Here is a 15,367-nt window from a genome sequence, read left to right on the forward strand (position 1 = left end):
TTATATGAAAAACTCTTCATTTGACTGGACATCTCCATGAAATTTGGCATTTATGGCTTAAGGAAATAAACCAATATCCGAAAAAATAGTGCAGATGCGATCCCTATAGCCTATAGCTAGCTAACAAACTGAAACATCGAAATCAAGTTATTGTAATCCTTAGCATTTTTGCGCGGTTTAATTGATTCGCAACCGAGCCTCCGATTTTTTTTATATTTATGTTTTTCGACTGCGAACGATATCTAGCAAACATTTTTTTTGTTTTCATCCGAAAAGTATTTATTTTTATAAATATGTTATAAAATTCATTTTTGAATTGGAGATTATCTAAATACTTTTTATATTTTTCTCAATATTTGAGCAATGTATTTTCCCATAAAAACCTCAAATTCGATTCGTGCTACGAAGTTAGAGCACCTGAGCAATATACATTAGATCATCTAACAATTTTACGTATTTTAAAAATATTTTTTATCAAACAGTTATTTTAGTGATCTTTACGATCGCGATAAACCTTTAAAATTTTTATCTCTTTTCTTATTCATCTTCTCAACACTTTAAAAGCGAAATTTTAGGAGAAACGAAATCGGCTCATAAATCCCCCAACACCATATATCACCATATGCGCTATTAAATCGCTCTCGGTGGCATCACTTAAATAGAGCTTTTTATGTCATCAGCTTCGCCGATAACACCGCTGACATCGCTCCACCAGCGGCAACAAAATTTTGCATGCAAAAAAATCATTTTAATTTGATTCGCACAGCATTTATTGCTTAATACCGTTGAGTGACAATCGACACGAGCATTTAACTAAAGAGCGCCAAGTGGAATACGAAAAATACATACACACATACATACATATATAGGTACATTCGTAGGGGTGTGGGAGCGACTGCACCTCCGAAAAAATGCGAAAGCGCACAACGCCACAAAAACAGCGAATAATAAAAAGCTTGAAAATCGCAACCATTGGCTGTAACAAATGCATAAAAAGACCATAACAGGAATTAAATAAAATCAACGGAAAATGGCATTACATGAAACGTATAAAAGCAGATGCAGCGAGAGCGGAGAATGCAATGAAAATAAAAATTCCATTGACATAACGTTCGACCTTTTCAGCGGCGTGCAGGTGCAGTATGTGTAGGCGTGTGCGTGTTCGTGAATTTCCATTAAAAGGTATGCAGTTAACGGCAACTAGCGAGTGTAGGTGTTGGTAACATCTACCAACGGCAGTATGTGTGTGTGTGTGGGAGAGCGGAAACGACAACGCGCGATAACTATATGGCAAATAAAATTATATGTTACTCATACGACATGGTGTCGCTCATATGCACGAAGAGTGGCTGAAAAAATTGTTAGTTATTGGCATGCAAGCTGCTGTGTACTAAATTCACATTAATTTATGACATCGAAAGTGTTTCACATGTGTGATTTGCGTTGAAAATAATAGTTTGTGGGTATGTGTGAGTATTCATGATATTTATTTGCTTGAGCTTCAAGATGCTGCTGTTGAATATTATGGTTTACTGAAGCATCTTAATAGTACATACAGATGTGTGTTAAAATGTTATCTAGCGCCACAGTAACATGCAAATAAAGCAAAAATTGCAACAAAAATAAACAACAACAGCAATTACTACCGCTTAAAAAACAGCAAAGTTTAGCAAATTCAACTTTTTAAATATTTTTTTATAAATTGCATTCAGCTCACGTAGTTCATATTTACCGTTTCATACTCCGGCGCCGTTGTAAACTGCGTTTGCCGTAGGATTTAGCAGAGAATATTGTTAATATAAAATTTTTCAATGTGATTAACTCATTTTAGCACTCATAGGGTTTCATTAGAACTTATGCTAAGTGTTGTTGTACGTTTTTCAATGTAAATCGAGGTCAATGTGTTATGAAAAATGTGCGTAGTTTTGAATTAAATTTCGTGTTTTGAATTTATTTCTGATTTGTTTTATATGTGCTTGGCTTTGTGTTTGTTGCTGTTGTTGTTACTTTTTGTGTTTTTGCATACAATAACGGTGTACAAATGTATTAAGCAGTATTTCAAATGAAATGGTAAATGTATTTCACAAAACTCTACATTTACTAATTAAATTTGTAACCAAATAAAATCCAAATTCAGAAAATTCTCATTGGGAAAATTACATCAGAAAACTGAAAGATTACAGCAAGCTACAAGCTATGAGTTTTTATTTTAATTTTATTAAAACATTTTTTCAGTAATATTAGAAAATAGAAAGAAAAAGATAAAAACTGAAGAAGTGGCTTAGGATTTGGAGTTGAGAAAAAAGTCTTTAAAAAAAATTTCGAGTTTTGAACGAAAGTGAAAGAACTAGTGTTATTTTCTCATATAAACTGGTAGTATCATAGTATGCGTCTATATGTAATCGGCTTACATGAGTATATATGTTCTTTCAGTTTCAAAATATAAAATAAGCAAGCTGAACTCTCAATTTTAGTCAAAAAGGTTGATTCTGTGTAATAAAGTAAAAAAGTGATTTGAGTGAGCGGCATGAGGAGTCGAACGGTATTCATGCTCGTAAAATTTGAATGTGTGTTCACAAGAAATGAAAGGACAGACATAAAAGCAGGAATAGACACCAGAAAAACACGCAGGAAAAAGAGCTCGACCGGTGCAGGCGTGTGGTGGAAAGAGTAAGCTCAATACGTTTGATGGCTTGATTGGGTTAAGAAGTGAGACTACGGCAAAGGATAATGGTTTTGTTAGACACGAGCGGCGAGTGTTTGCACAGCAGTGTAGTTAAAACAATGACGATAGGTATGTAAGTGGCCTGATTGGATTTATAAGAAACACACATGTGCACATATTTGCGCATACCGCCGGGTGCGTGTGTTTGTTTTGTCTCCAGCTAAGCATTTGAGGTGAATAAATTTTGCATTGAATTAAATTACCCGAACTCAAATTGAGCGCAAACAAGTTTAAATTTGGTTTCAACACCATTTTTACCCACTTAACAATGTTTCTAGATGGGGACAACCTCAACTCTTCGCTGCATTTGACTGCTACGGAGATGAGTTCAAATGCTCTTGCATGTGTGTTTGTGTGAAAAAGCTAGCGGTTTGTCTGTTGCCCAATTTTTGCCTTCGCTCCTTTGAGATTTAGCATTTATACCCAACTGTGACCTCGATTGGGTAGGTTTCCCTGTCATATAATATATATCTACTTATGGTACATACATATGTAAAGTCTATATCTGTATACATATGTATATATTTATGACCGTATGTGTACCTCGAACACTGGTGTCTAAGATTCTGGTTTCACTTCTAACACATTGTTGCTTCTTTCGAATAAGTTCCGTCGCCAGCATCTTTTTTGTGAAACGCTCTAGCCAAATTGGGGCCCTCTTGAGTGTCTGGGTGTACGCACCGAAATGCAGGCAAAGTAATTTGGTAGATAACTGGTATAAAAGGTGCCGGTTTTTTAAAAAGAAATTATCAACAAATTTTTATTAATTTTTTTCACTGCCTTTTCTGTGCATTTCATTCAGATGAAACAAAAGTAAGAATGTTAATAATAATTTACTCAAATTTCGAAATTAGATACAATTATTTATTTAGTATTTCAGATACTGCTCAAAAGCTTTTCTCGGAATGGTCTTGAGCTCAGCGACGCATTATCTACCCACTCCAAAAAATTCAAGTGATTTTGCATATTTGTTGCTTTTAATTAAAAAATATTTTTTTAGTAGTAACATTTATGTATATTTTCACTTGCTTAAGTATTCGATATTGCTTATAACCTATGTGAGCCATTAGCGCTATGCGATTTGACGAGCGGAAATGTTTAAGTGGCAATTTTACTGGATTTTTTCATTTCACCTCATTCTGAATACCAGTCACTTGTGCACCCTACTCGCCCAGTGGGTTCGGCTTGTAGCTGAATTCGCTTTTTGTCGCCATGCTATGCACATACACACACAGTCAACTGCATATGGATTCGTGCACAGCGCCGCTGTTGACAATATTCAATTCGATTTTCCCAAAGGTTTTTTTTCGCTAAAATTTTTTATTGTTGCCACATTACGTTTTATGCTACGTCCATTCAATTCTCTCATTTGCGGTTTAACCTTTTGACCTATTAAAATAAATTAGTATGGATTTGATTATGCCTGTGTGTGGACAAGGCGCAGCTTAAGCATGTGTGTGTGTGCTTGTATGCATGGGATTTGGAAAATTTAATTAGCACACAGTCAAAGTTTACTGCCTTTGTCGTACTAAAGGGTAATTTAGTAGCATGACCGTTGACATGCTAATAGGTAAACGTATGTTTTTCCGACAGAGAAGCAATTCTCCTCCTTAAAACAGGTGTAAGAGAAAAATGTTTGCGCTGTGATGAAGCTATGCAAGTTATTGCTTTAGAAATATCACTGACTGCATTTAAACACATTTGTTTGTGGTTGATGTTGCGTTAAAAAGTTTGTGGGAGAACATTGAAATCATCGGAAATATCAATAATTCAGGATAATCTGAAAGGTTTGCTTTAAGCAGGTGATATTTTAAGTTTATTCAGCCATTTAGCAATTACCCAATTAATCTTAATGTCTCATTATGGCTCCATCGTCTGTTTTGAGCAACAGTGGGGATTATGCAAGCCTTCGGATTAAATATTTAATCTTGGCTTTAAATGTTTTCCAAACTGACTTTTTTATTTCACAGTGTGTATTTTTTGATAGTCGGATTCAATAAAATTAAAGTTAGCTCTCATCCATTGAAGCCAATTTAATTTTAGCACTTGATAGTATTTCCTCTAAATATCTTTATTTCTTTTTTCCACTAATGATCAGAACCAATATTTAAGTGGTTCAAAAAAAAAACAAAAAAAAAAAATTCTACATTTTCATTCTCGAAATCTTTTGCGAATTTAATTTTCATGGTTATACAAGTACTAAGCTGCAAGTGTGATTTACAAAAATATGTTTCTGAAAAAACTGCTAGTTAAGATTGAACAACAAAAACATTAAAATGAGAAACAAAGCGAAAATTATTAAAACGAAAATAATAAAGCTCTTTAAAATATTTCTTCAAATGAATAATAGCAAAAGTTTAAATATATATTTACAGACTAAACAAAAAAGGTGGAAAAGAGAAGAGAAATTTTCAAATCGACTTAGCGAATTTCAAGCGGAGCTTCTAGTTTCGCCTGCAAACTTATTTTCATTTAAAAGCAAAAAGTAAAAATAATAATAAAAGAAAAAAGAAAAAAGTAAAGGAAAAGTACATTTCGCACAGGCTCGCTAGAGGAAGCAATGAAAAGCATAAGAGAACAAATGAAGTAAGTTGCATGCAATGGAAAGGCAGACAACTCTTTGCAGATGGTTCAAATTTTAGCGCAGGGAATACAAATAATGAAAATGCAAACAAACAAAAAATGAAATAAAATTAAATTTCTAAAGCAAAAAAATATAAAAACAGGTATTGAAAGTAAATATTGATTGAAAGTGAAAGTAATTTGCTCAATACTTCGGTGTAATGTAAATTAGTTTCCATGTGGCGGTGTGATGGCAAGCATGGTGTAGTTGTTGGAGGATATGGCACGTATGTATGTGTAGTGAGGTTATGTACAGTAGCGTTGTGCGTCGTTTTGTATTTAGGTCACAGTATAAATATCATATTTTTTCATATTAAAACGTAAAAGAACTACTAAAGATTTTGCAATTAACAAATTGTTAAGAGTATCGTGTGTCGTGAAGCAGAAATGCTGTCCATGCTGTGAATACTTTGCCTGTGACAAAGTGTGATTTACAAATAGTATTTTTCATTATCAACAAAACTATTAGCACTTCAAACTTTAATATGTAGTTATATATTAATACTGTATTCATTATAAAAGTTTAATGCTGAGAGTTTATTTCATTCCACTATCTACTTACCGTTGGCGTATTTAATAGTGGCGGCAGATTATTGAGCAGATTCGATGACTGTATATCGACGCGCACTGGCGGTGCTACTGTAGTCGGTGGGGCGGGTGTGGCAATGGGCACCAAAGTGCCAAGCTGCAAGAGACACAGAAAAGAGATAGTGGGAGGGAGTGTCAAAATATGATTTCGCAAAAACAAATATTAATAAATTCATTTATAAAATATGTAAATGCGCCTCAGGCACTTCACAGCTAAATTTGTGTAAGCGCTTGAGCGCCACACGTCGCGTGACTAATGCTGAATAATATTTATTCGCTTGCTTGGTTACACAAATGCGCACATGTTCATGGATATTCTGTGTGTTCGGAGACAAGCACGCATTTCAAAATATGCAATCATAAATTTGTGATTAAATTGTGCATAGATTTTAATAATTCAGTGCTAAAATGAAGGCACAACATAGCGGGCAAATACATTTGGGAGTCGCAGTCTGTTTGTGTACGAGAGAGAGAGAGAGATAAMAATTTGCCAAATAAATGCGTCGCAAGTATATAAATATAAGCATAAACAGAAACCAAAATAATCGCTTTAGCCAAACAATTTCATGTGTGATAGCATATATACATTTCTATACATACATACAATCGCACATAATCGCGTCACGCAGAAATTTGAAACACAAATCAGATCTTTATAATGTACCCAGCACTGAAAATGCTTTTGCTTATAACCAAAAAGTTTCCACTTTTTCTCTATATTACTACCATCAGCAAAAATAGTAAGAGTTTGTTCAGAATTTTAGAATTCTTAATTTATTCTCATTCAAAATCTTGGTCGCCCCACATTCCCGATTCACATTTAATATCTTCAATTGACTCAAAACGGTCTCCCCGGAACGTACTGTCAATATAACTATACTTTTTGACCTGCTTTAACGTGGTTTTTCGGCTTCCGCTCATCTTTGGTTCGATATTCGACGAATTGATCGTTTTGATTGAATGTTACCAGATCATAAGCATGGATCCAAAACCCGTTTCCAGCAAATATACGTTTCATGATCCTAGTAGTCGAAAAGCTATGTATTACAGACGTTAACGCTGCGTTGTTTTTCGAAAAAAAAAAACTTAAGTTATTTTGAAACCAATTTTGCTTTCACCTTTTTTTTAAGCAGTCATCATTAGTTGATGTTGCTGGCTGTCTTGGACGTGGTTCGTCACCGACGCGGTAATTTGTATTAATCAAAAACACTTGCTCGCGTTGAAGTATTATCACCGAGGGCCTTTTCCAACCTTCTGAGCATTTTCGGCAACAGAAATTTGATTCCGCACAGAAAATTTAACGGAACTTCTTTGCTGAACAATTTTACTCTTCGAAAAAATCGCCGAATACACTTTGTGTCCTTCATAAAAACACGCCAAACACCAATGACTATTTCGATGTGACATTTGGCGCAGATGTCTCCAACAGTCATACCGACCTAAGAAAAAAATATTTTATCAAATGAGTTTTTGCGCGAAATTTAAATTAAAACCACAGGAATCGTTAACTACGGCTGCACCGAAGCTAATATACCCTTCACAGGTGCATTTCTTTTACTAACTGTGTGCTCAGTTTGTATGGAAGCTATATGCTGTAGTAATCCGATCTGAACAATTTCTTCGGAGATTACATTGTTGCCTTAGAAAATAATCCACACCAAATTTCGTGAATATTTCTAGTCGAATGTGAAGGTTTTCCATACAAGAACTTGATTCCGATCGTTCAGTTTGTATGGCAGCTATAAGTTAATGAATAATAATATTTGCTAAATTTCGTTAAGACAACTTTTGAGACAAAAGAGTTTTCATATGTACAAAAACTTGCTTTTGACCTTTCTGTTTGTATAATAACTAAAAGCTATTGTTACCCGATCTGAATGATTTCTTATCAGATTGTAAGGATGTCTTCGCTAATAATCTGTGCCAAACTTATTGAATAAATTTTTCTATACGTGGTCTTGTGTCGGGTCAAATAAGCAGCTTATTGGAGAGAAAAGGATGAGTGTAAAGCCGATATATCAATAACTGAGGGATTAGTTCACTTATATACAGACAGGCAAGCTTAAATTGACACAGCTCGTCACGGCTATCATTTGCCTGTATATACGTAATTTGTGCCTTTGGGAGACCTTCCCACCTTTCTTTTCTTAGTGGAAAACTTTATATTCTTTTTCTTAGAATATTAAATGGATTGTTAAAAAACTTAGATCTCTAAAGTGGTTTTTAATGCTTTTCATTTTTCATACGTTAATAAAGCTGGCTATATAATCTATCCAATGAAATTACCTAATTCGTTTTCCGAAGTTCTAAAAACCGTAAACAGTTAATAGTTGCAGCTGCTAAGAGTATTGATGATCTGAAAATGAAAATCTACAATATGACGCTCCTTAGTTGTGAGCTTTATTAACACTGCCTATTTCGGTCTATATCTTTTTAGAAATTTTTAATAAATTTTAAGCAATCTCGTATACATATTAGAAAAACTGCTAAAATTAAAGTTTTTTTGTTATTCACCAGTTAACTCCTCCAGTGTTTAACTTTTAATTTTGGCATAATAATTACACAAGTTTAGAATCACTTTCCGACTGTGGTATTGGAGGGTGCTTCTTGCTAAAACTGAAAATGAAAGTAAAAACGTCCTAATCTTCGATTTACCAAAGTGACAAATAAAACTGTACTTGATGAAAATTTTTCAACAAAAATTCGTATTCAGCACACCTCAAATACACTGCAGACCTCTTGGTGCACCAATCGCGAATTTTTCCTTTGGATTTGTTGGGTAGTGTAACAAGAAAAAAAAAAAAAATAAATAAAAATAAGAATAACAAGCAACTTCTGCGTTTTTGGTTTAGGATAAACATTTTACTGCGAGCTAAGCGCTTATTTTAGCTGCATCAGATAAAGGCATATAATAATATTTTAGCTGTTATTATTTTGCGGTTACCGTGACGCTGCCACGCTTGAGTAATAAACGGAACCTAACCATGTATGCGTGGTATTTTGGTTCAGGGTTGGTTGGAATGCAGCAGCCATTTTTAATTAAATGTGAATTGTTGAGTTATATATGTACGAATACAAACACAACCGCTGGACAACAGCAGCGGTTAAGAATACACGCGTATTTTGAGATCAACACGCACATGAGACATTGCGTTGGTGGCGACGCAGCTCTGGCGTTACTTTTGTTCAGGAGTTCTACTGCTTTTGGTTCCCGCTTGTAATTGTTCAAATGATTAATCGTTGTTGTTATACCTTCAGCGGCGTCCGAAATTTATTTTTACAACATATTTAGCTGCGTATTAGAGTGCCATGTGGCAAAAGATAAACTATTTGAATGCGTAGACGTATTTATTTAAAGAAAAAACAGCCATCAAAGGACATCCTTAATTCAGGTATACCTATTCATATTCTATTAGGTTTTGCAAGAAAAGGTGCTAAAACGAAAATAGTTTTAAGCTGTTTTTCTTTCAAACCAAACCCTACAGGACTAACCGCTTTGTGTTTTTAAATTACTTCAGGTTCGAGGTATCCAAAAAGGATATATTATTTTTGTTAATATAACTGAAAAGAGTTCCGAAGTAAGTTCCAAGAATTCCAAGAATTGACAATTCTTGGCCGGGAAAGAACTTGAGTTTATGGCAGTTAGGAAGACACCAACTATAGTTGTGCGACGCTTATGGCTATGTATATGCTGGAAAATGTTCACCGTAAGTTTGACAAATGTTAACAACAAAAAAAAAAAAAGAAAAAACTGGTTGCACTTTTTGTTAGAAAAATATTTCATTTGATACACGCTATTAATTCTGCTCTTGTATATAATGTATATGTATATATATATATACAGACACACAAGTATTCTCGCGCATTCATCGTCTTGACAGCTTAATCGTTATCAAGCATGCAGAAAACTCTGTTAAACTTCAGGTGGTACTGTGGGAGTGAGAATAGCTGTAAACACAACACATGCCCATAATATCTCACAGAAGCTTGTCTATTTTTAGAAGAATATGTGTGCGGCGTCCCGCAGATAACAAATGATTTTCGGCATCACCTGTGCTCATCTCTTGTCGCACGCTGAATGACAAGCATTTATTTAAATAATTTTCAGTTAATGAAAAAAATGTGTTATATGTTTTGAAAAAATCCGTACATATAATATAGAGCATACAGCTGAAAAAGGTCTTACCGCCAATCAAGCAAAATTTTACTATCTTCTGTTTTGTGGCGAACTTCCGCGCTCGGAATCTATTTCCTTTGTGCACGTCTTAAAAACTGTGGCGGTTGCCGTAAGAATGTGTGCAGCAGCTTTATGATTAATTAAAATTTAATGGTTGTCTTCAAGCGAGCAATATGATCCAAGTGTTTGGTGTGTTTGCGTTTCTATGCTTACAACCTTTTAAGGGTCTTTAGTAGTTGCTAGCGCTGAACTTGCGGCACATAATTATTTTCTAAACACAATTTTTCTTACATATATACTAGCATCAATAGTGTAATTTATTAATGTAGCGCTGAAGAGTTAAACACGATGTTCTCCTATTCACTAAATGGGAATTGTGTTTTTTGTTTTTCGTTATTAATTAGTTTTTGATGATATTTTGGGCATTTGTCCTTGGAAGTGAAATGAAATTTCATCGTACAACTTTTTGTGGCGAATTTGAAAGAGAAAATTTCTGCTTAAATAGTGACATTTGTGGTCTCACACAAAGTGTTAGTTACTATAAATATCTGAGGATTAAAAGCGTTAGTTTTTGCTTTTGAATTACAAAAACTGCTTTGAAGCTCTAGTAGTATATGACCACACACGGCTTTAGTTGTAATAGGATTGACACCTGCACAAACGTTTTGTAGCAAACTAGCTGCTAAAGGTATATAAACGAATTTCATTACGATTCAGTTTTCGAGATATCGTTCTGAAATTTAGAATACGCTCTTTTATCCTCAAGAAGCCGCTTATTTGTCCAAACCACCGGTATCAGATTACTCCAATCCACGTATGGAATGCGTTTTAATTTTTCAGAGAATACTTTCCAAAGCGTCGCTATAATTTCTTAAAAAATCGTCACATCGCACTTCTATAGCAAATAGAAAGGTACTTGTAAACAAGTTTCGAAAAAAAACGCATTTGCAATTACAATTTTCTTTTAGTTTCCTTCAAAACACCTTATCAGCGCTTCTTTACGAGCTGGCCTCAACATTTTCCTTTAATGTAGCATGCAGCCATAAACCTAAGCGCGCATTACCTAGTTACGATATTGTTTTTCACTTTACAACGATTTCAATTTAAAACTTGAGTACATGCCTTTTACGCTGCCACCAAAGCAAGGCAATAAGCAGCCATGTGCCTGATTGATTGCACTCATTCTCATCTTCGTCATGCACTTCTCTCGACGTTTTTATATTGTTTTTGCTTACAATGTTGCTGCTGTTGCTGCTTCGGCCACTCTGCTTGGCTTAGTACTTATACGCTTTCTTCTTCGGCGCTTGCCTAACTTCACAATTTGACCCAATTACGTGAAGTATGCAGCATGAATGTACTAGAAATCGCACGTTTGCCGTTCTGCGTGTGCTTGTTATAGTAACAATGTCGGTAACATCATCACTAGCAGCCATTAGCCGGATGTCATGTTGCGTATACGCCATCGTGTTGCCCTGCAAGAGCTTATATAAGTGCACACACACACTCACACCTGCACTATGACTTGTTTAAGTTGGATAACATGCACTTTTTTAAAGTGGGCAACTTAAATTATAATACTTCAATTTGGTGTATCATCAACTGCGTATTAGACGCTGAAACGTGAGGCGGCACAATCACGCCCTGATTGCCTGCAAGGCAGAGAAACTATTAAAAGTTATAAGCAACAAGCTTGTATGGCTTTGGGTATTATTTCTTATTGTCACTGGTTACTTATAGCTTATGTTAAGTTAATAAATTTCAATTTAATGCGAAGTTTAGCTGCTGAATCACATCTTAAACTTAATATGGTTTCCTTGATTTTTGTGAGTGGATTTAAGTTTGTTCTGGAACTAAAATGATTGCTAGAAATGTGGGAAAGATTAATAATAATTTTATACTCTTGAAAGATGTTGCTCCCGAGTACAAAACTATCAACTAACGGTTTTACCTTAAACCAAGAGTTAGATATAGGTACATATATATAGTCAAGAAGCAATTGATGTAAGGGTATAATTAAATAGTAATATATTTAGTGCATACTACCATGAAACGATAACTGTTCAAGCCCCTAGGTACCGAATATGTTAACTTAAGTACTGAAGTTTGACTTTTGATATAAAATATTGGTTAATGTAAGAGATAAATAATAGAAATGAATAATCCCTTCCTGATAATATTATGTATGTGTGAAAGAATGGATTGAATTGGGTCAATACTTCCCTTAACCTTCATATTAAATAAAGATTTTCGAACTTCTGACAATCTTACGAGCCAAATACTGCAATAAGTAATTTACGAGGATTCAGCCAAGGGCTTTGGGCATGCCTCGGTAGGAGCACTTTCGATTTTGATCGAACTATTCTTTCACAACGCGTCCTATATGGTTAGAGTCATTGTCTTTCTGGTGAATAAAGTTATCTTGTAAGACCATTAAGCGGCTCTAAACTTGGACTCTGCCTTCACATTAGATGCACTTACTTTGCCTCCAAGCTTTTCAATGATTTTCCCATTTTGAAATTCTAATTTGCTCTCATCACTTCAAACTACTTTTCTACGATAACGTGGTGATACTTGATAATACTTTTTGGCAAATACCAAGCGTGCTTCCAAGTTCCTTTTGGAGATCAAAGGGTCCAAATTGCTGCTGAATAAATCGGGCTGTAACAGTGAGGTCTTTTCTCTGTTCTTTGAATGAATTTTGGATGAGCAGATCTAGGCGCACTCTATAGTTCAGCATTTTTTTTTATAATTTATTATCACTTTTTGGATTTCAGCTTTGATGTAGAATCTTTCTGCAATTTTTCCTTACCTATTCTATTTAAGTGGTGTTGGACCATCAGTTTTCGAAAGTCAAGTGTCACATCTGAATACTTTGGTATTTCAATAAATAAAATTTTGACTAGTCTCTGGGTTGGTAATGATATCCATAAATTTTTGGTGATTTTGAATTTTAAATAATGTTAAGCAGAAAAAGCTTCCTCACTGCCAGATAACCTTTTTCGGAGACCCTAATATCAAGGTGTTTCAAAATGAATTAGCGATTATAAAAGTACATTAAATCTGTAAGTATAAATTTTTTTATTTTTTTATTAAAAAAAAAAAAAAGATTTTTCTGATTTGTAGGTGAAAATAGTCTACTTCATATTATTAAACACGCATATATTTTGCACAAAGTTGAAGTCATGTATATATACATATATATATATATATMAACTAAGTGTAGTATAGATAACAATAAAAAAGTGTTGGTCAACAAGCTTTTATAGCTAAACTTCCAGAGCTAAATATGAAGAGTAACACAACTTAATGCAAATCGTTTTTACGGTAAATGCAGTCATCACCATCAGCATCATCCTCATCATCATCAGCAAATTGAGGTCACTGCTCTTTTGACTTTTTTGTGCTGCTTTTTTTTAAGCAAACAGTATGCGAAAGTACTTAATTGCGGTGGTAAGATCTATGTGACCGTGTGACATGCAAATTTATGCACACATATGATCAAATTGATTGTTGTGTGTGTGTGTGAGTGTTTAAAGTGAAACTGGTGAAACTGCATGCACTGAACTGGGCAACAACTCAATTTGGGTCAGCTGCATGCATCTGCGTAACGTACATATATACATGTGCAGATGTATTTGCATGTATGCAAGGCTTCAAGCTCGTCCATCATCTCTTTAGCACTTTAAAATTCATTTTTTGTCAATTTATAACTTTTTTTTTCTTTTTTTTACGCCAACAAGTTGCCGTTCTACATTATTGCGCCTTTTTTCTGTTGTTTTTAATGCGATTTGTGTCTCACGGTTGCATGGAGTTGAGCTGGCAGCGCCGAAGGAAGTGTCCAACAAAGAAAATTTACGTAGAGGAAGGATTCGTTTGCTGAAAGTGACGTAGTAATCCATTTTTGGTTTTGAAGCAAAAATGCCTAATTACGATAAACGGTGTAGCTTTAGAATTAGTTAAAGGATATAGTCTCCATCCAAACATTGCTTATATTGAGCCGTCTCTGCTTTACCTCCTTCCTATTCTTTAAATCTTCTACAAATTACTTAAATTTAGGTTTTCTTTATCCTCAAATCTTCTAAAAAGTTTAGTAGTGCTATTGTCTTTTTACAAATATAAAAATAATTTTTTCTTCCATAGTCGCAACTGGGTACCATTACCTCCTTGCTGCCGAAGCATCTATCCAGGCTTTCCCAGAATTACTTTAGCCAAAGTTTTGAAGTCATAAATACACAAAACAAAATTCGGCAATGGGAATCAGAAAAACAATGTCAGAATTTTGGCGAAACCTTAAATCGTTCTATGGAACCTGAGCTCTTGGCAAGGCGAGCGGTTTCGTCACACGACCTGCTCACTCACCCACTCAGTAGCCCACTCACACACACGCGCAGGCACTAATGGAAAGTTTATGGCCATGCTACTAAGTAAACAGCATTTGGAAGCATGAAGGACTCGTTGAACTTTGTGCAAATATTTACAAAACGTGTAGCATAATTTTCGGCAGCAAAACAGTGAAGCGGCGTGGTAAATAGCCAAAAAGAGCTTTATTGAGTTGCCAAAGCAGCTTGACGTCTACATATCTATTGTGGATACACACCTAAATATAGAATGAGTCTATATACTGCCAGTGCTAGTATGTCTAGTGTATAGTTTGGTGAAGCTGTAAATAAACCGTTAAATTCTGTGGCATTATTTGTATGTGTGTGCCAAAGTTTTCGGTTGCATTGAAATTATAATATGACAAAAGTTTTAATTACTATTCAAAATTAAACAGCAAGGCAAAGTGCAAAATTAAAGGAAAACCGTAAAAAATCTACAGAACATACAAAACGAGTTGTTGGCAAAAAGCAAAAAAATAATAAGTCAAACCCGTTAACTCGTGCGGTGCATCTAATTAGGCTACTTAGCCTAGAAAAAGTTGAAGCGTCTGTTAAACTGTCACTGCCTTTGCCATGCGGGACTTGCTACTCGCTACTCGCTGCTGTGTGCTGGTTGCTGCTTGCCAGTTGTCACTGTGCAAATTTGCGCTGTCAATTTTTGCTTTTACTTGGTTTTTGAGTGGAAATTATGTGCATATAACATAAAAAATAAAACAATGCGTTTTTTATAAGCAGCACTATGTGCTTCTGTTGAGCTTTATTACAAAACTGAAAACACTTAACTTTAAGTTTTATAATCTAACCTATGCTTGAGCCGGCCTACGTGACCAAAGATGCTTGGTCAGCTAAAAGGGTTTGCGCGTGTTTCGCTCACTT

The 15,367-nt window shown here is 34.8% G+C and overlaps 1 protein-coding gene across 7 annotated transcripts in view; it reads right to left on the reverse strand.

The window, feature by feature from the left end:
- Positions 1-15,367, reverse strand: part of LOC108969624 (collagen alpha-1(XVIII) chain) — a 396,591-nt gene that overhangs the window by 33,137 nt on the left and 348,087 nt on the right. For 4 of the 7 annotated variants that reach the window (XM_018934460.1, XM_018934459.1, XM_018934457.1 and 1 more), the window contains one exon: positions 5,910-6,032. In XM_018934460.1, the coding sequence (XP_018790005.1) occupies positions 5,910-6,032 (123 nt within the window). Of the gene's footprint in view, positions 1-1,732; positions 1,760-5,909; positions 6,033-15,367 lie in introns of all 7 variants that reach the window. The other 3 variants (XM_018934458.1, XM_018934454.1, XM_018934455.1) reach the window with 1 other exon arrangement.

The sequence above is a fragment of the Bactrocera latifrons genome, unplaced genomic scaffold, assembly GCF_001853355.1.
Source record: "Bactrocera latifrons isolate USDA-ARS-PBARC rearing strain unplaced genomic scaffold, ASM185335v1 scaffold_26, whole genome shotgun sequence".
NCBI lineage: Eukaryota > Metazoa > Arthropoda > Insecta > Diptera > Tephritidae > Bactrocera > Bactrocera latifrons.